This window comes from Athene noctua, chromosome 1 (genome assembly GCF_965140245.1).
Source record: "Athene noctua chromosome 1, bAthNoc1.hap1.1, whole genome shotgun sequence".
Classification (NCBI taxonomy): domain Eukaryota; kingdom Metazoa; phylum Chordata; class Aves; order Strigiformes; family Strigidae; genus Athene; species Athene noctua.
The window spans coordinates 87,470,911-87,486,614 of record NC_134037.1 but is presented as its reverse complement, the minus strand read 5'-3'; the positions used below and the strand labels follow the sequence as shown (position 1 = coordinate 87,486,614).

General features: G+C 36.4%; 1 protein-coding gene across 1 annotated transcript in view; it reads right to left on the bottom strand.

Moving 5' to 3' along the window:
- Nucleotides 1–15,704, bottom strand: part of FMN2 (formin 2) — a 166,245-nt gene that overhangs the window by 138,380 nt on the left and 12,161 nt on the right. The window contains exon 2 of the mRNA XM_074896831.1: nt 6,274–6,440. Coding sequence (XP_074752932.1) covers nt 6,274–6,440 — 167 coding nt within the window. The remainder of the gene's footprint in view (nt 1–6,273; nt 6,441–15,704) is intronic.

The window sequence follows — 15,704 nt, the reverse complement described above, 5'->3', positions numbered from 1 at the left end:
AGAAAGAAAAAGGAAAAAGAGAAGGCTAGAATACTACAGGGACAGATGTAACAACTATAAAATAAATACCCAATTAAAATTAAGAAAAGGAAGGATGGAAATGGCATAACAGGAATACTTCAGCCCAGTGATCATCCAACTGTTTCTATTTTACTACTCTCAGGAATATTCAGAGTTGCTCACCACAAAAGACAAAGTGTCACAAAGAGTGATTGGGCAATGGAAAAGGAAGAGACATGGGGGATTTGATTTAGCCAAGCTCAACTACCATGGTAACCTACATGACAAACAAAGATTAAGACAGCAGATCAGCAATCTTTCTCTGCTCTATTCCACAATTTTCACTTGTTAACGTTTAAAGTCTTATTTGCTACTGACCCCCACAATACTGCTGTGACAAATTTTATGAGACTACATTCAGTCTCACACATTTTATTCCTGAGCATTGAAAATATGCTTGAAGAAATACTGCACTGTTGCCAGCTTTGTGCTGCAGTTTGGAAAAGAAGTTCTCTTAGCTGAAGTCAATTCTTGGGAAAGTTGCTCTTTGGAAACTGATCGCTGGTATTTTGGCTCTCTGACTTCTGAAAAAGGAGTCTGTCTGCAATCTGTTTAACTGCTAATTTTCAGACTGACTTAAACAGTACAAATAAGTTAAAATTAAGTAAAGTCTTCATGTAACTAACTCCTCTTCCATCTGACCTGCAAAGTCCCACCATCTGCTACTACTCAGCAGAAAGAAAACAGTGTCTTTATTTCCTTAAAAAGCATTTGCATCACTACAGGTGGCCAAGTGATAATAGGAAACCAGCCATTTTTTTAGTGTTTTCCATTTAAGATGTCTCTCTGCTTCCTTGTGGAAGCATTATTTCAGAAATGGATGACAACCTAGTCAGGCATCATAACTACAAATCACACAAGGGGCAGTCCCTATCTTAAACTGTCAAACATGCCCAGTATAAAATTACATCATAACACAGTAAAGAAAGACACCCTGCAGAAGATGTCCATTTAGCTCTTTCATTAGAGAATATGTTGAAATAATTTATAAATCAAGAAGGCATTAACAGCGGTACTCAACACAGTAACAACATTCAGTAAAAGCACTGAAAAAGACGTAAAGAGAGCTAGCCCAATCCAAATGACACCAGAAATGAAGAAAGATGAAAGCTTAAGGGGGCATTTCAGAAGATACTGCTTGTTAGAGCCACATGAAAAAAGTAGTTGTCGGACCATTCAGTGTGCAATAGAGATTAAGTTCCCCAAACAAGGAATATAGTATGGATACAAAGAAATACTCAGTTTTCTTCTCAAAACCACTTACGAAATGATAATAGAAGGGCTCTATCACAAAATCATTGAAGTGTTCACTGCGAATTTAAGGGTTTTAAGCCAAGCATTCAAAAACAACACACAAAACTACTTGGAAAACTTGTCAGAAATAAAGCAGAAATGTACTATGAATGAAAAAGAATGCCCTTAGTTTAAGACTGCACAATGTGAATTGAAAATCTGGAATGGGAAGTCATAATTAGGCACTAGGCATCCACAACATGCAGTAATTGCAACTACTGGATCAAATGCAAATAACAAGTACAGTCAATATTTTTTAATAGCACAATGAGGCTACGTAAAACGGCCTTGCATTGAAAGGAAAATGCCAACAACTTTTATTAGTGTATGAACAGTTTAAATTTTAATGCAAATGTGTATAATTTATGTACATTACTGACAACTCTCCAAAGATACCCATCTTCTAGCTTCTGTGATACATCATTAACGGAGGACCTAAGCAGGAGTTGAGATCTCTACTTACTGAAAATTGTGATCCTCCAACACAACAGGTGGCTGCAAAACTTGCCTGTGGTTGCATTCTTGCCAAAGATGCACTGTTTAGCCAGCTCAGCCTTGTGTTTATGTTACTCTAATAGGATAATATAATGAGGTAACATGCTAAAAACTCAAGACTACGCCTGCACTGCAGAAATACATTTAATAACATGACAGTCATTTGGGACTGACAGTTTTTCACAAAGCATTATTTTATTACATATCATTCAGTCAGAGAATATTTTCATTTGAAACTTTAGAAGCCTTCCTGAACAAGTCATAACTGTTAAAAAAGAAACATTTAAAAGACAAGCAGACAACAGTCATTCAAAAGGCAAGTGATTTTTTGGAGAACATTCTTTGATTCAGCTTTTGCTAATCTATCTTTCTGTAAATTGGGTATTTACTTGTTTGGGTTTTTTTTTTTTTTTAAATTGATTTTTATAAACTTTTCTTTTATAAAATACTAACAGAAGAGTGAAAGGCTCTAAAGATAACCTGACAGTAAGAAGTCATGACATCCATAAGGCAATAATTAGCAGCTTCTCCAGGAGACAGGAAACTAGCAAAAAGGACATCATATTTCTAGACAGTGAATCTGCCATTTAACATTTACTTACTTATAATGTAAAGATACTCTTTACGTTATAAGAAGAGTAGGTAGCAAAATCTATAGCGAAATATTCCACTGCTTCTCAAATGTCTTAAAATTTCCAACCCTGTCTACTTCTGTTGCTTTTAAAACTTTGTTCAACTTTTTTTTTTTTTTTTTTTCCAGATTCTAGGCATTTGCCACAATCTATTTTGAAAGAAATAATTGAATAAATGGGCCAAGACAGAACATGAAAGTTTTCTCTAAGTTTTTTAAACAGTTTAAAAAGTTTCTATCTTTTGGACTATAACCTGAAATTTATCAAAAGGGTCAGAGATGCTTCAGGAATATGCCATTTCCAATCATCATGAAAATCTATCCAAAATCTGATGAATTCACATGCCTCTGAAAACTAGTCACCATCCTCAGCATAGATGTGATAACAGCTACTTCTCTAAAGATTTATGCTTTCATTGGGTATTTGTTGGTCCTTCACATTTGTCATATATTAACAAAGGAGTATGCATCATGTCCACAAAGCATAAACTACACCAGAAATATAAGTACCATTAATTTAAACTGGCTTCCAGAAACCATTATTAGTAGAAACTAAGAACCGTAAAACTTGTCTTTACTTGTAATGTATTGCCTATTGCAGTCAGACAGTGTGGAAGAGAAAGAAATAGGCTCCAATGAGAAAATTAAAGAGATTGTGTACAATTATTTAATGGGGTGAGGCAGAGGCCCATACTGAAGTGTGAAATATCTCAGAAGAAAGAAGAAAACAGATCTGTCATGTGTTACTGAGAAAACAGACAGAAGATTTGCATACACAGCTGTAAGACAGGAAGAACTAGAGGTGACCACCGAGCATGAGTAACAAAGATGATGAGAATATAATCAGAGCGTGCAATTGCAAACATTTCAAGACAGCAGAGAATTCAGCATTAGCTATGTTAAATTAAATTCACTGGAGGACATCCAGAAAAGGAGATCAGAGTGAGGGAATAGGACTTTTAAATAATGTGTTTATATTCATCTCAAGCAATGAGCAATAGATCATAGAGTGAACAGAACTTACTGAATTATTTTCATAAACTGTAACCTAACATCTTCAGAAAACAAAGTCTATAGGACCACACTTAAGCAAAAGAAGAATCATGGATTTTACCCAACGTAAAAAAAATTAGTAAGTTAAATCTCAGAAATACATGGGATTAATCACAAAAGGAGAAAAGGAGGATTCAAGGAAGGATTTCAGTCGAAAGAGAGTTGGCAATTCATTAAAAAAACATGCTGAAGGAATGACCTAAGAGACTTTATGAGAACCAGACTAAGATAAAAATCAAAACAGCCAAATGAGTAACACTAACAAACAAGCAAGCACCAGAACTGGAAGAGGCAGGGAGGAAGGACAATGAGGTGGCAGACAAACCTGGCTGGGACCCGGACAGAGTTATAGGAGCTTTGTTGATGGCAGTTTCAGCTGAGTGAAAAGGACACCAGCCAAAGTGGAGGCAACCCAGGATTGAACTGGAGGCACATCTGATGAACTCAGAGATGAAGGAGGAATACAGGACTGGCTGTGCTCTCAGATTTTGCAGTAAGGTCAAAGATGATGTATCTCCTAATTCTAGATGAGTGAAATTTAAGTATTACTTAGGGCTAGTCTAATTCCTCTGCGTTTGAAATCAATGGTTAGATCAACATTAAAATCCTGTTCTAATGAATTAAAAAAAAAAAGCTCACATCTAAATAAGAAAAAAAAGCATAGTACAGGTATGGACAGAGATGCTAGAGGGAACATGAGTCACAGATCTTACATGTCCTTTTTTAAGTAATATACAGAATCATCATAATTTTTTTCACACTAATTGTTAATTGTTTCATTTCCTTAAATAGCTATTAACATTAATTTTCTGAAAGATATTTTATTTATGTAGCAGCAAAATCAGCTAGGAGAAGCCCAGTTTTGAAGTTTTCAGCCACTAGAATTTATACTGCAAGTCCTATACATTTTCACCTTTGTAGAGCATGTAATGAATAAATAGGTAAATGTTCCTGTACTATGGTCACCAAGGCTGAAGCAGAAGCATATTCCCAAACGCAATAGCAGCAGCTCTCACCTTTGTGCCATGTGAAATTCAATTTTTGAGATCCTTGTGTTCAAGAAAAGTGTACACTTCTTTGAGGTAGGATGCACTACTACTTACATACACAGGGTTTTACACCACTATTTTACAGAAGCATGATCTATCCAGGGGAACGATACAAAAAAATAGTAACATAGCATTTGTGACTTTACTGATAGTCCAATTCAAAATAAAATCACTGCTAAGCCAGCAACATCTTAAATTACTGACTTTAACACAGTGTTCACATGGCACTAAACTAGGCTATTTTTTCTCTTCAGAAAGTCCATCCTGTTGGATACAGCCAATGAAAGAGAACTAGAATAATTCTCTTACTTTGAACAAAGCATGGTATACCACTTAACTAAAGAGCCTCCTCTTCTTCTGTCTAAACTTTTAATTTGATAAAATATTTTTATAAGTGAGGAGAAACTTTTTTTTTTTTAAAAAAATATCGTATTCAATACTCTAAAGAAGATATTAGCTTCAGTATATGGTAAAACTAGGAGAACTGAAAACAGTACCAGACTGTTTTAAACAACCTGAAAAATAAGAAACGTGATTTTTTCAATAACTTTATTGAATATATTTTAACCATAAACACTTTCAGATGGTTGGTGATTTTAAGTTGCCTGAATAACCTCAGTTTTATAGTCACACTCCTCAATTTCAAAGAACAGTTTGAAAACGTTTTAAACTTTTTTTTTTTAAATAATCAACGTTGAATATTGTAGAGGTACCATGGAATGATTTTTTAAATAAGCTATGTTATCTAGGAAAGCTTGATTGTTTTAAGAATTCATTGAACAAATTTATTCTACCTATTTTCCCTTTACCAGTTGTGTTAAATTATTCTTCAGGAAAGATGAGGAGGAGTTAAAGAGTTAAAAAGACTTCTCTCATATCTATGCCAGTCACTTTTTGAGTATGTCTACTTCAGCTTAATGTGTAGAATAACGATGACCTTAACTATACCGGTAAGGTATTAAGTGGATTAGTTAATATTTGTACATTATTTTGAAGTTAATTAGTGAAGAGAAAAACCTGATTATCTTCAGTCACATAAACCAGTACAAAGAAGTGTCAAAGATAAAGTGTAATGACAAGGATCATAAAAATAAATTCATTGTAAAACTACACCACCATGGTTTTGTAATGGTATGCATACACCAGCAGTAAGAGCACTCAGACCAGACAGCCCAAAGGCACAGATATCACTGTAGCTGGAATAGCAGCAAATTTGCACTGATCCCTGCACTATTTTGTATCAAAAATCTTGTCAGAGTGGAAGGTGGGGCAGGGGGAAATTTTCTAATATAGACATCCGATCTGGATTCTGTGAAGTTTTGTGACTTGCTGTTTTCGTCTTTTTTCTTTAAGTTATACTTTTGGTGAAGCATCTATTGAATTGAAATGTTTGTAGTCCTATAGTGTGCTTTGATTCAAAGAAAAAGACTTAATGAAAACAACAGATAAAGAACACTATAGCAGACTAAGATATGAGTTAAACAGAAAACAAGTTATGGGAAAACCTTTTAAAACTTATGCTTACCTGATTACAAAAGCGTACACACCTGAGCTCAGAAAAATAACTGGTCATTCTCATAAGGGCAATTTTCATTAAAACGACTAACAAAATTCTCTCAGGACGAATAAGCCATTGATAAATTATGTCCCACTTGTCAAAACAGACAAAAGCTAATATTTTTCAGTACTTACGTCAAACGTGGGTGTGCTTTGCTGGGCGCTCTGATTACATGGCTCTCTGAAGCAGTCAGTGAATGGAAGCAAAAGACCCATTGCAATAATGCGAGAACATAGTTTTTCTGCTTCTTCTTGTGGTGCATTTTCCTGCTGGCTGAAGAGCTTTTCCAGCAGAGTTCGTCCTGCCAAGGTGATGGCACAGATCAATAAGAATTTGTAACTATCTACAGGACACAAAGATTAAGGCATTACAATATGTATTGAAAATCTCAACTATTAGAAGATAGGAAATAAAAAAAAGAATTATTGAGAAAAGTAACTAAGTTTTTAATATTAAATATTTCTATAGAATAATTTGAACTCATGTGTAGCCTGATTAATTAGGTTATTCAAGAAAATATATATTGTGTTGCCTGCACTGCAGAGTAGGACCAAAAACCGTGAGATGCTATTGCAGTATCAATTTCCTATTTATTTATATTATACAATTGTCCTGATGGGAAAACCATTACCAAGAAATTAAGTAATTTTTTCCAAGGGTGTCACACAAAGTTATAAAGGATTCAAGTCTCCTAACTCTTGGAATGAGCCTTTGTTCTTTGAATCATAAAATGATCATACTCTTTAAAGAATTGTGCTCTATTTATTTGGAGAAACTCTCAATAAAAGAATAACAACAACAACAAAAAAAACCCACCCTGATAACTATTCTGTTTAAAATTATGTTTAATAGAGCTCCAGAGCAGCAGAGTGCTCCAAACTAAAAATCACACAAATCCACAAGCAGCAATTCAGAGAAATAAAACTTCAGAAGAGGGAGGAAAGACATTCCTATTATAGGGCCACATTTCATGATCAAAGTGTTTTCAGTTTTATCTCACCAGAGCATGAAAGGAGGGCATGTTATAAAGTATATTACAGAAGACAGTGCTAGAGATTTGAAAAACCATTATATGCTTTGTGCAGTTAGCCAGAAAGAGACTACAAAAATTAGTTATATACATAGGCTGCAGTAAAATCTACATTGTAAGAATATTAAATTGCTTGATTAAGCTCTAAAATGTCATTTGATGCCAAAGTTCAGATTTACAGGATCTAAGTAAAGAGATGAAATAAATCTACTGGAAGAGAAAAGGCAGATGGAGTAATAAAGTTAATTTCACGTTTTAGCATGAACTAGACATGAATAAAGTTTATTCATAAATCAGTTTCTGTAGTATGTTTTTTCCACCCACCCACTGGAAGCCAAAGGTATTTTCCAGAAAAAATATAATGCATTAAGGAAGCATTTTAATGCCATTTAAAGTAGTAATAACAATTATTATAACAATACTGTTTTTAAAATACAAATGCAAGATTTCTGTTTGAATGTTTATTAAAAATGTGAAATTTCCCAGGCTTTCTGAACATACTAAAAAGATTCTTCTTTTAAACATCTGGATACAATTGAAAAAGGATATTCTAAGTGATGTTTAGCTCAAAGTTTCTGTATTATTTTAACTTCATGTTAAAACGTTAGACATTCTTTCTAAGATTTTCCTCTCCACATCTAATGATCTGATAATTCTGAATTATTAGTCCATATTTTCTAGCCTTTTATTAGACACAATACAGTACATTCAAGGGGATAAACTTGTCAGATACACAGATTTTGTTACATTTAATGATTAGTTTGCCTCTGTTCCTTGGTTTCACCACCTATAAAATGATGTTAACGTAATCGCTTATTCAACATATTCCTCTAAGATACAGTTCAGTGTTATATCTTCAAAGTCATTAATTAACTGAAGACAGGTGTTCTTACAGTTGGTATCCACTGTGATTTTTAGCAGCAATTTACCCACCGTTGCATCTATGTACAGCAATACCTTACATCAAGAAAGGCAGTAGGATGAAACCATGGAAGCAAAGTACAAATAGCGCACTATCTGCTGACAGATGTTTTTGTGATTTTTTTGTTAATTATTCTTTGGGGTTATAATTGCCAAAGCTTAGGAATGCTGTAAAAGACCACTAAAAAAAAAAGCCCTAGTTACTGCCCTTTTACTGCAATAAATGGCTTTTCTTCAAAATAAATACTGAGGTTAAGCTATATAAGAAAGTTTTAGAAAAAAGTAAGAGTACAAGACTGGCATCACACTGGCACCAGAGCACCAACAGGTATTGTTTCTGGAGCAAAGCACATCATATTACTGTAGTATAACTTTGTATTGCTAAGTTCAACAACTTAGTTAAACAGTTAAACAAGAAACTGCAATTGATGAGGATGAATGGGGAAGTCAATGCTTTACACTTATCTAAAGTGTACAGAAGAGAAAATAATATTAAAAAAATACATCAGAGGAAGAGCACTCCGCACACACATGAAATAGGACTATGCAAGAGAACTAAAAATTTCTTCATGCTGTAATAACTATTCAAATCTTATCCATGACCTTTGAATGTCAGACTTGATATATTTTATTATTTTATCTGGATGTTTCAACATCTAAATAATCTTGACATGTTTAGAGAATATTCTCCTCCATACACAGAAGCAGAATAGCCCATTCCCTCCCCCTCCCTCCTTTTTGCTTTAACCTAATTAACAGGAATAGTATCCATAAATGACAAAACAGGAAATGAGGCCTTTTTTTTTTTCCCTAATCCATTCATTCATTTGCTAATTTTTGTAGTCATTCTTAACAGTCTTGCTCAAGATCAAATACTTTGTTCAGAATCTTAGTTGCCGATTCAGTTGCAGTTTACTTTGTACAATGCTTATTAACTACTGTTGCTTAGTGATTATTAACTATTGTCTAAACATATTTTAGCATTCAGACAATATTGAATAAGTATATATGTAAAAAAAGTAATTAATGAACTTAATTGCTCTTACTGTACTCTGCATTACTTATGGCATTTTGTCCATCTGAACCTGAAGCATTCTCTGCAGTGTATTAGTAGTCATGGTATTAATATAGTAAAAATTAAACACATTAGCTAGTACTTTTTGACTTAAAAGAAACAATCATTTATCTCAAACTAACTTTAGTACTATCAAGCTGTCCTTTGCATCAAATATACATTGAGTCAAAAAAAAGGTTCTCAAGGCAAAGGTGATAATGTTCAGAGAAAGTTATGCTCTAACACAGCTTGTGTGTTCCTTACAATTGCTATGGAGACCTAAGAACAGACACAGAAATACATTTTGCCAGTTCAGTTAACACATTTTACCAAATGCAAGCTGTAAAAAGTTCAATTTTCAATGCATAGAGAAATAACTTCACTGTGAACAGCTTTGAAAAAAACCTGTATCAACAATAAATGGGTTATATGTTTAAAGAACTCATTGGGCAATATATTTAGAGCAGATTTAAGTCATTGAAGTTTTGTACCTGACCAGATAGGGCTTACAATAAAATTGAATGGTCATTACACGTCAGAACCACCCATACCCCATCAAACATAAAACCCAGGCAAAGTTAAAAAAAGGACAATATGTATTTTCCTTAAAGGGAAGCGATGAGGCAAACCCTATCCGAAGAAAGTGTGTCAATACTTGAGAATGTCACTCATTTCCTTGAGATAACACCACACCATATTACACTGCCTGACAGATGTAGTCACCGTGGCACTGTAGTTCCAGACAGGGCTGAAGCTATTTTACATGGGAGAACATTTGAAAGCCACCACTTACCAATTAGTAGTCCGCCCATTGTTAAGGGAATCTGATATTTCTCTTTCACCTACTTTCAGGTAGAAGCCAGTTGTCACTACAGTGGAAGCATTCCAGCTTTGAAGCCCTCCTTTGCGGCCTGGGGAGGTCAGTGCCGAATCTGCCCCTGCCTTGCTGCCCCCTGACCCTACCTGTGCCTGCACTGATGTCAAAGCAAGAGATGTTTGTTGATTCAGTGCAAGATGAAGGTTATATTTTTGTTTAGATATAGCAAAATACCTCTTTAACACTGGACTCCACAAAATTTTAATTACTTTTCTTTGGAGTCAGAGATAGTTTGCCAACACCCTATCTGCACTACACATACATGGAATTAATACAAATTAAGATAACACTGTGCCTATATGCATGAACTTGACTGTATAATGTTAATCCCTGAATCTATTCATTAATAGCAAAATGAAAACCACAGCCATATTTAATGCACAGGCTAAATTCTAAACAACTTCAACTGCAAGATTTTGAGCTACAATTTTTCATCTTTGGTTTATAAATAAAATGCAACAACAGCCTTTTTCCTCAGACACCATTAATATGTAAATTATGAATATGAGGTTAAAGTAATAACTTCAACAGGTAAATATGGTTGCAAATAATCTGAAATAATTAAATGATTAATGATTTCATAATTATTAAATAATCAGCTAGTTTCCATTACAGGGATTTAAATGCAATAGTAAAGCAATTTCTCTTGGTTGCCTTTATATGACATGAAAATAGTAAAATATAAAGATGTCTCGTATCTCTTTTTTTCCCTAAAAGGTTAAGCTCCCATTTTTTATATTTTAAACAACTTTTCTTCCTAGAAATCCCAGATCATGAAATTCCTGAAGCCTATTCTTACCTTTCCTTTAAGTGTTAGTTTGATGAAGTATGGGAGGCATACTATGTTTTGCATTAGAGAAGAACTGAAGCTAAATTTCAACCTTAGATAAAATCAGTATTCTGAGAATCGTGCCAAAACCCTTTAGCAAGTAAGATGACTATAAACTCATAAGTTATTTTTAGGAGCTTAAAATGACTTATTAAATCCCAGTAAGCGATAAAAAGACTATGTTCTTTTCTTAGAAAAGATTACACAATTAACTAAAAGAATGGGAATATGAAATTAAGTTTGGAAGTGTCAGGTATGCTAGCCTTCTGTGGATATTTTGCAATACTTCTGCTGATATGGCTCAGACTGGGTCTTCTGGCTCAGCTTCCAAATACATGTTCTCCACCTCCACGTCATTTGCTACCTCCTCCATTCCCATGAAGATGAAACACTATGATCTTATCACCTCTTGTATGACATTATAGATCTTCATCCCAATCCTATGACCAAGACACGAGTAACACTGTGCATCAAAACCACCTCTGTAGCACGTGTAAGCTATTAACTGAAGAATTAAAAGTCCCAGTATAGTTTCCATTCATACTGTCTCCAGGTTCATATTCAAGGATCACCTCCTCCAAGCTCAGGAGTGATGCATCCCGACAAAGAGGAAGTCAGGCAAGACCACCAGGAGGCCTGCATGGATGAACAAGGACCTCCTGGACAAGCTCAAACAAAAAAAGAAAGCCTACAGAGAGTGGAAGCAAGGACTAGTAGCCTGGGAGGAATACAGAGAAACTGTCCAAGCATCCAGGGATCAGGTTAGGAAGATCAAAGCCCTGATAGAATTAAACCTGGCCAGGGACATCAAGGGCAACAAAAAAAGCTTTTGCAGGTACTTTGGTGATAAAAGGAAGAATAGTGAAAATGTCAGCCCTCTCTGGAAGGAAAAGAGAGACTTGGTCACCTGGGATATGGAGAAGGCCAAGGCACTCAATGACTTTTCTGCCTCAGTGTTCACCGGCAAGGGCTTCAGCCACACTTCTGAGATGCAGAAAGTGAAGGCAGGGACTCGGAGAAAGAACCACTGCCCACTGTAGGAGAAGATCAGGTTCAAGACCATCCAAGGGACCTGAAGGTGTACATGTCCAGGGGACCTGATGAGATGCATCTGCAGGTCCTGAGGGAACTGGAACAAGAAGTGGCTAAGCCACTATCCATCATATTTGAAAAGTCATGGCAGTCCAGTGAAGTTCCCACTGACTACAAAAAGGGTAACATAACCCCCATTTTTAAAAAGGGAGATAAAGAAGATCCAGGGAACTACAGGCCAGTCAGTCTCACCTCTGGTCCCAGCAAGATCATGGGGCAGATCCTCCTGGAAAATATGCTCGATCAAATGGAAAATGAGGTGGTGATTGGTGACAGCAAACATGGCTTCACTAAGGGCAAATTGTGCCTGACAAATTGGTGGCCTTCTGTGACAGTGTTACAGCACTGGTAGACAAGGGAAGAGCAACTGACATCACCTACCTGGACTTGTGCAAAGCTTTTGATACTGTCCCACATGACATCCTTGTCTCTAAATTGGAGAGACATTTGAGATGGACTTCTCAGTGGATAAGGAATTGGCTGGGTGGTCACACTTACATTACAGAGTTGCCATCAACAGCTCCATGTCCAAGTGGAGACCAGTGATGAGTGGCATTCTTCAGGGGTCAGCGCTGTTTAACATCTTTGTTGGTGACATGGACAGTGGGATTGAGTGCACCCTCAGCAAGTTCACCAATGACACCAAGCTGTGTGGTGCGGCTGGCACACTGGAAGGAAGGGATGTGCCATCCAGAGGGACCCTGACAGGCTTCAGAGGTGGGACTGTGCAAACATCATAAAGTTTAATAAGCTCAAGTGAAAGGTCCTGCAGATGAGTGGAGGCAATACCACGCATAAATATATTCTGGGTGATGAATGGATTGAGAGCAGCCCTGCAGAGAAGGACTTGGGAGTAGGAGTGGATAGAGAACTGACAATGACCCGGCAATGTGCGCTTACAGCCCAGAAACCAACTGTGTTCTGGGCTGCATCAAGAGAAGCGTGGACAGCAGGTCAAGGGAAGGGATCCTCTCCCTCTACTTCGCTCTGATGAGACCCCACCTGCAGTACTGTGTCCAGCTCAGGGGCCCCCAGTATAAGAATATGTACCTGTTGGAGCAAGTCTAGAGGAGGCCACAAAGATGATCAGGAGGCTGGAGCACATCCCTTATGAGGACAGGCTGAGAGAGTTGGGGTTGTTCAGCCTGGAGAAGGCTCTAAGAAGACCTTATACTAGTCTTCCAGTATTTAACAGGAGCCTACAGGAAAGATGGGGAGGGACTTTTTATCAGGGAGTGTAGTGATAGGATGAGTATTTAGACTGAAAGAGGGTAGATTTAGATTAGATAGAAGGAAGACATTTTTTACTGTGGGGGTGATGAGACACTAGAACAGGTTGCCTAGAGAAGCTGTGGCTGCCCCCTCCCTGGCAGCGTTCAGGCCAGGTTGGACGGGGCTTTGAGCAACCTGGTCTAGTGGAAGGTGTCCCTGCCCATGGCAGGGGGGTTGGAACCAGATGATCTTTAAGGTCACTTCCAATCCAAACTATTTTATGATTCTATGATTTACTGCAACCGTATTTACTTAAATGCAAGGTGGAGGGAGAAAGGGAGCCTACTCCCACCAAAAATCATTCTACAACATTATTTTATATAAAGAAACACTGTAAATTAAGTATTATATATTCTTATAATACTTTCATATAATAACCCCACTCAGTACCAGTCCAACACAGCGACAGGTTCTCTCTTGGCCTGGAGAGGTGTCTGTGTGTATGTATTACTACTCCTTCCATATGACAGCAACTGCTACAGACCTTGGCCTTCAGTACTGATATCTGAACTATGTCTGTCATGACCTGGACCATGAATCAGTTTTGATGGAAGAGGTTGCTTATTTTAAAATGAAAGCACATTTGGTCTTTCTATTACAGTTACCTTGTATTTCAGTGCAACCTTTTTTCTCATCAAGCAGAGACCAAAAATAAGGGTCTACACTCTTCTGAAATGCAGATATGCCTTACACTTGATTGCCTGAGGAATTATTGAATGTTGAAAGCATGTTTAGTACCATCCACAGACAAATACAGGTAAATTCAGAGTCAATGAATCCACATTATACTTTTTTTCCCCATCCAATCTGCTTAGAAGACAAACCTTTTAAAGAGCAACAGAGCAAGTAATAAAATCCTTAAGAACTAGCAATACTATGAGCGTGTATTTGGTTTTGCTTCATTATTGAGGGGAGGGAGATAGACAAATGGAAGAGAGAAACAGGAGAAAACTATTGCAGTCACAGACATACTGAAAAAAATCCTCACACATGCACACACGGATGCATTGCACTACAGCAGAGCTTGCAATGTTTCCCTGTTTATAACCTCACATTTATCTTTAAAGATGCATCTTCTATCCTCCTTATGCTGCATTTGCAAGAGCCCAGGAGCACAGCTGTCAGTGAGCACAAGTTGAGACTAACGTTCAAAACGAGTTATACTCCAAAAGCTCCCCCGCTTCTGCTAGTCTCCTGCGATACTCTTATAACAACCAGAGGACTACAATACACTTTCACCATTAGCAGAGCGGTTGCATCAGCAAATCTTAACTTATACAGACTAGAAACAGACTTGACTTTTTAATTTTCCTAAAACAGAGTGAACAGCTTCAGTGCAATACCAGTTCTGAACACAGTATTGAGAGTCACATCAAGGGTTAACAGTGACTCATGCATATACTGCTTACATCTTCAAAAGCTGAAATCAGCTTGTCTTCTTTTCCCCAGTTTACTCTTTTTTTCCACTTTAGTGAAATCAGAAATGCTCACACAGCAAAGATATTTCATAAGCTTTGAAGCCAAAAGTATCGCAGGCCTTGCTCTATTTTTGGAAGATAGTACAGGAAAAAAAGAAAAAGGAAGAAGAGATGGACAAAATGGTAAATTTCCATTTAGAATATGTTTTCTATTAGTCTTACAAAATATAAAAAGACATAGTCTTCTTATGATTTTTCATTTACAAAGGATTCCAGTTACATAGTTCTATGAATTAAATAAGAAAGAGAAAACAGAAAGTAGGGAAAAAGAAAAGCTGATTTCTACAGCACTGAAAAGCTAGGAAATACTGTAATTCAGATATCTGCTGCTCCATATATTTCTAAATCATTCCTTCCTTCCAATATTTTCCTGTCTCCTTTTCTACGTGTACTACCACTAAGGTCACAGCTAAGTCAGGCCTAAATCATCTGCCAAAGCAACTGAACTGTGCAGCACCAAACATTCCCCAGAATTTCAGAAGAGGACAAACATTGTCCGAGACACAGAAATACTACAAAGATTTTTATATTTGTAGATGAGCTAGTAATTGCAACTAGATGTAATTTTGTAAATACTTTACAGTACAAGTTTTACTCATTCATTGTATTCCCCCAACCTACACAGCAAAAGCTTGCTGAACTGTTTTCTGTGAGCAAATCAGTCACACTTCATTTTCACCTTTTTGCTGTTTAATGTACTTTCCTAGGTCTAAAATATATAAGGTACTAAGTGACTACTATTTCACATATAACGTTAATATGTCAAAGCTCAAAAGCATTACATAACTTTAATATTTTCTTTCATTTAATAATATTTTTAAATTTCAAGTTTGGGGTTTTTTCTTCAGCTAACCTGTACCAGTCAGCCTAGATAAAATGTGCAATGTGACTGCTGAGAAAGAAGTTTTTCAAAGGTGCATGTGAAACCTGGGAAATGAAACAGAACCGGAAATCGGTACTGTAGCCAACTCTCCTTCTTTTCAAATAACAAGCCCAAGTCCTGTATAAATGC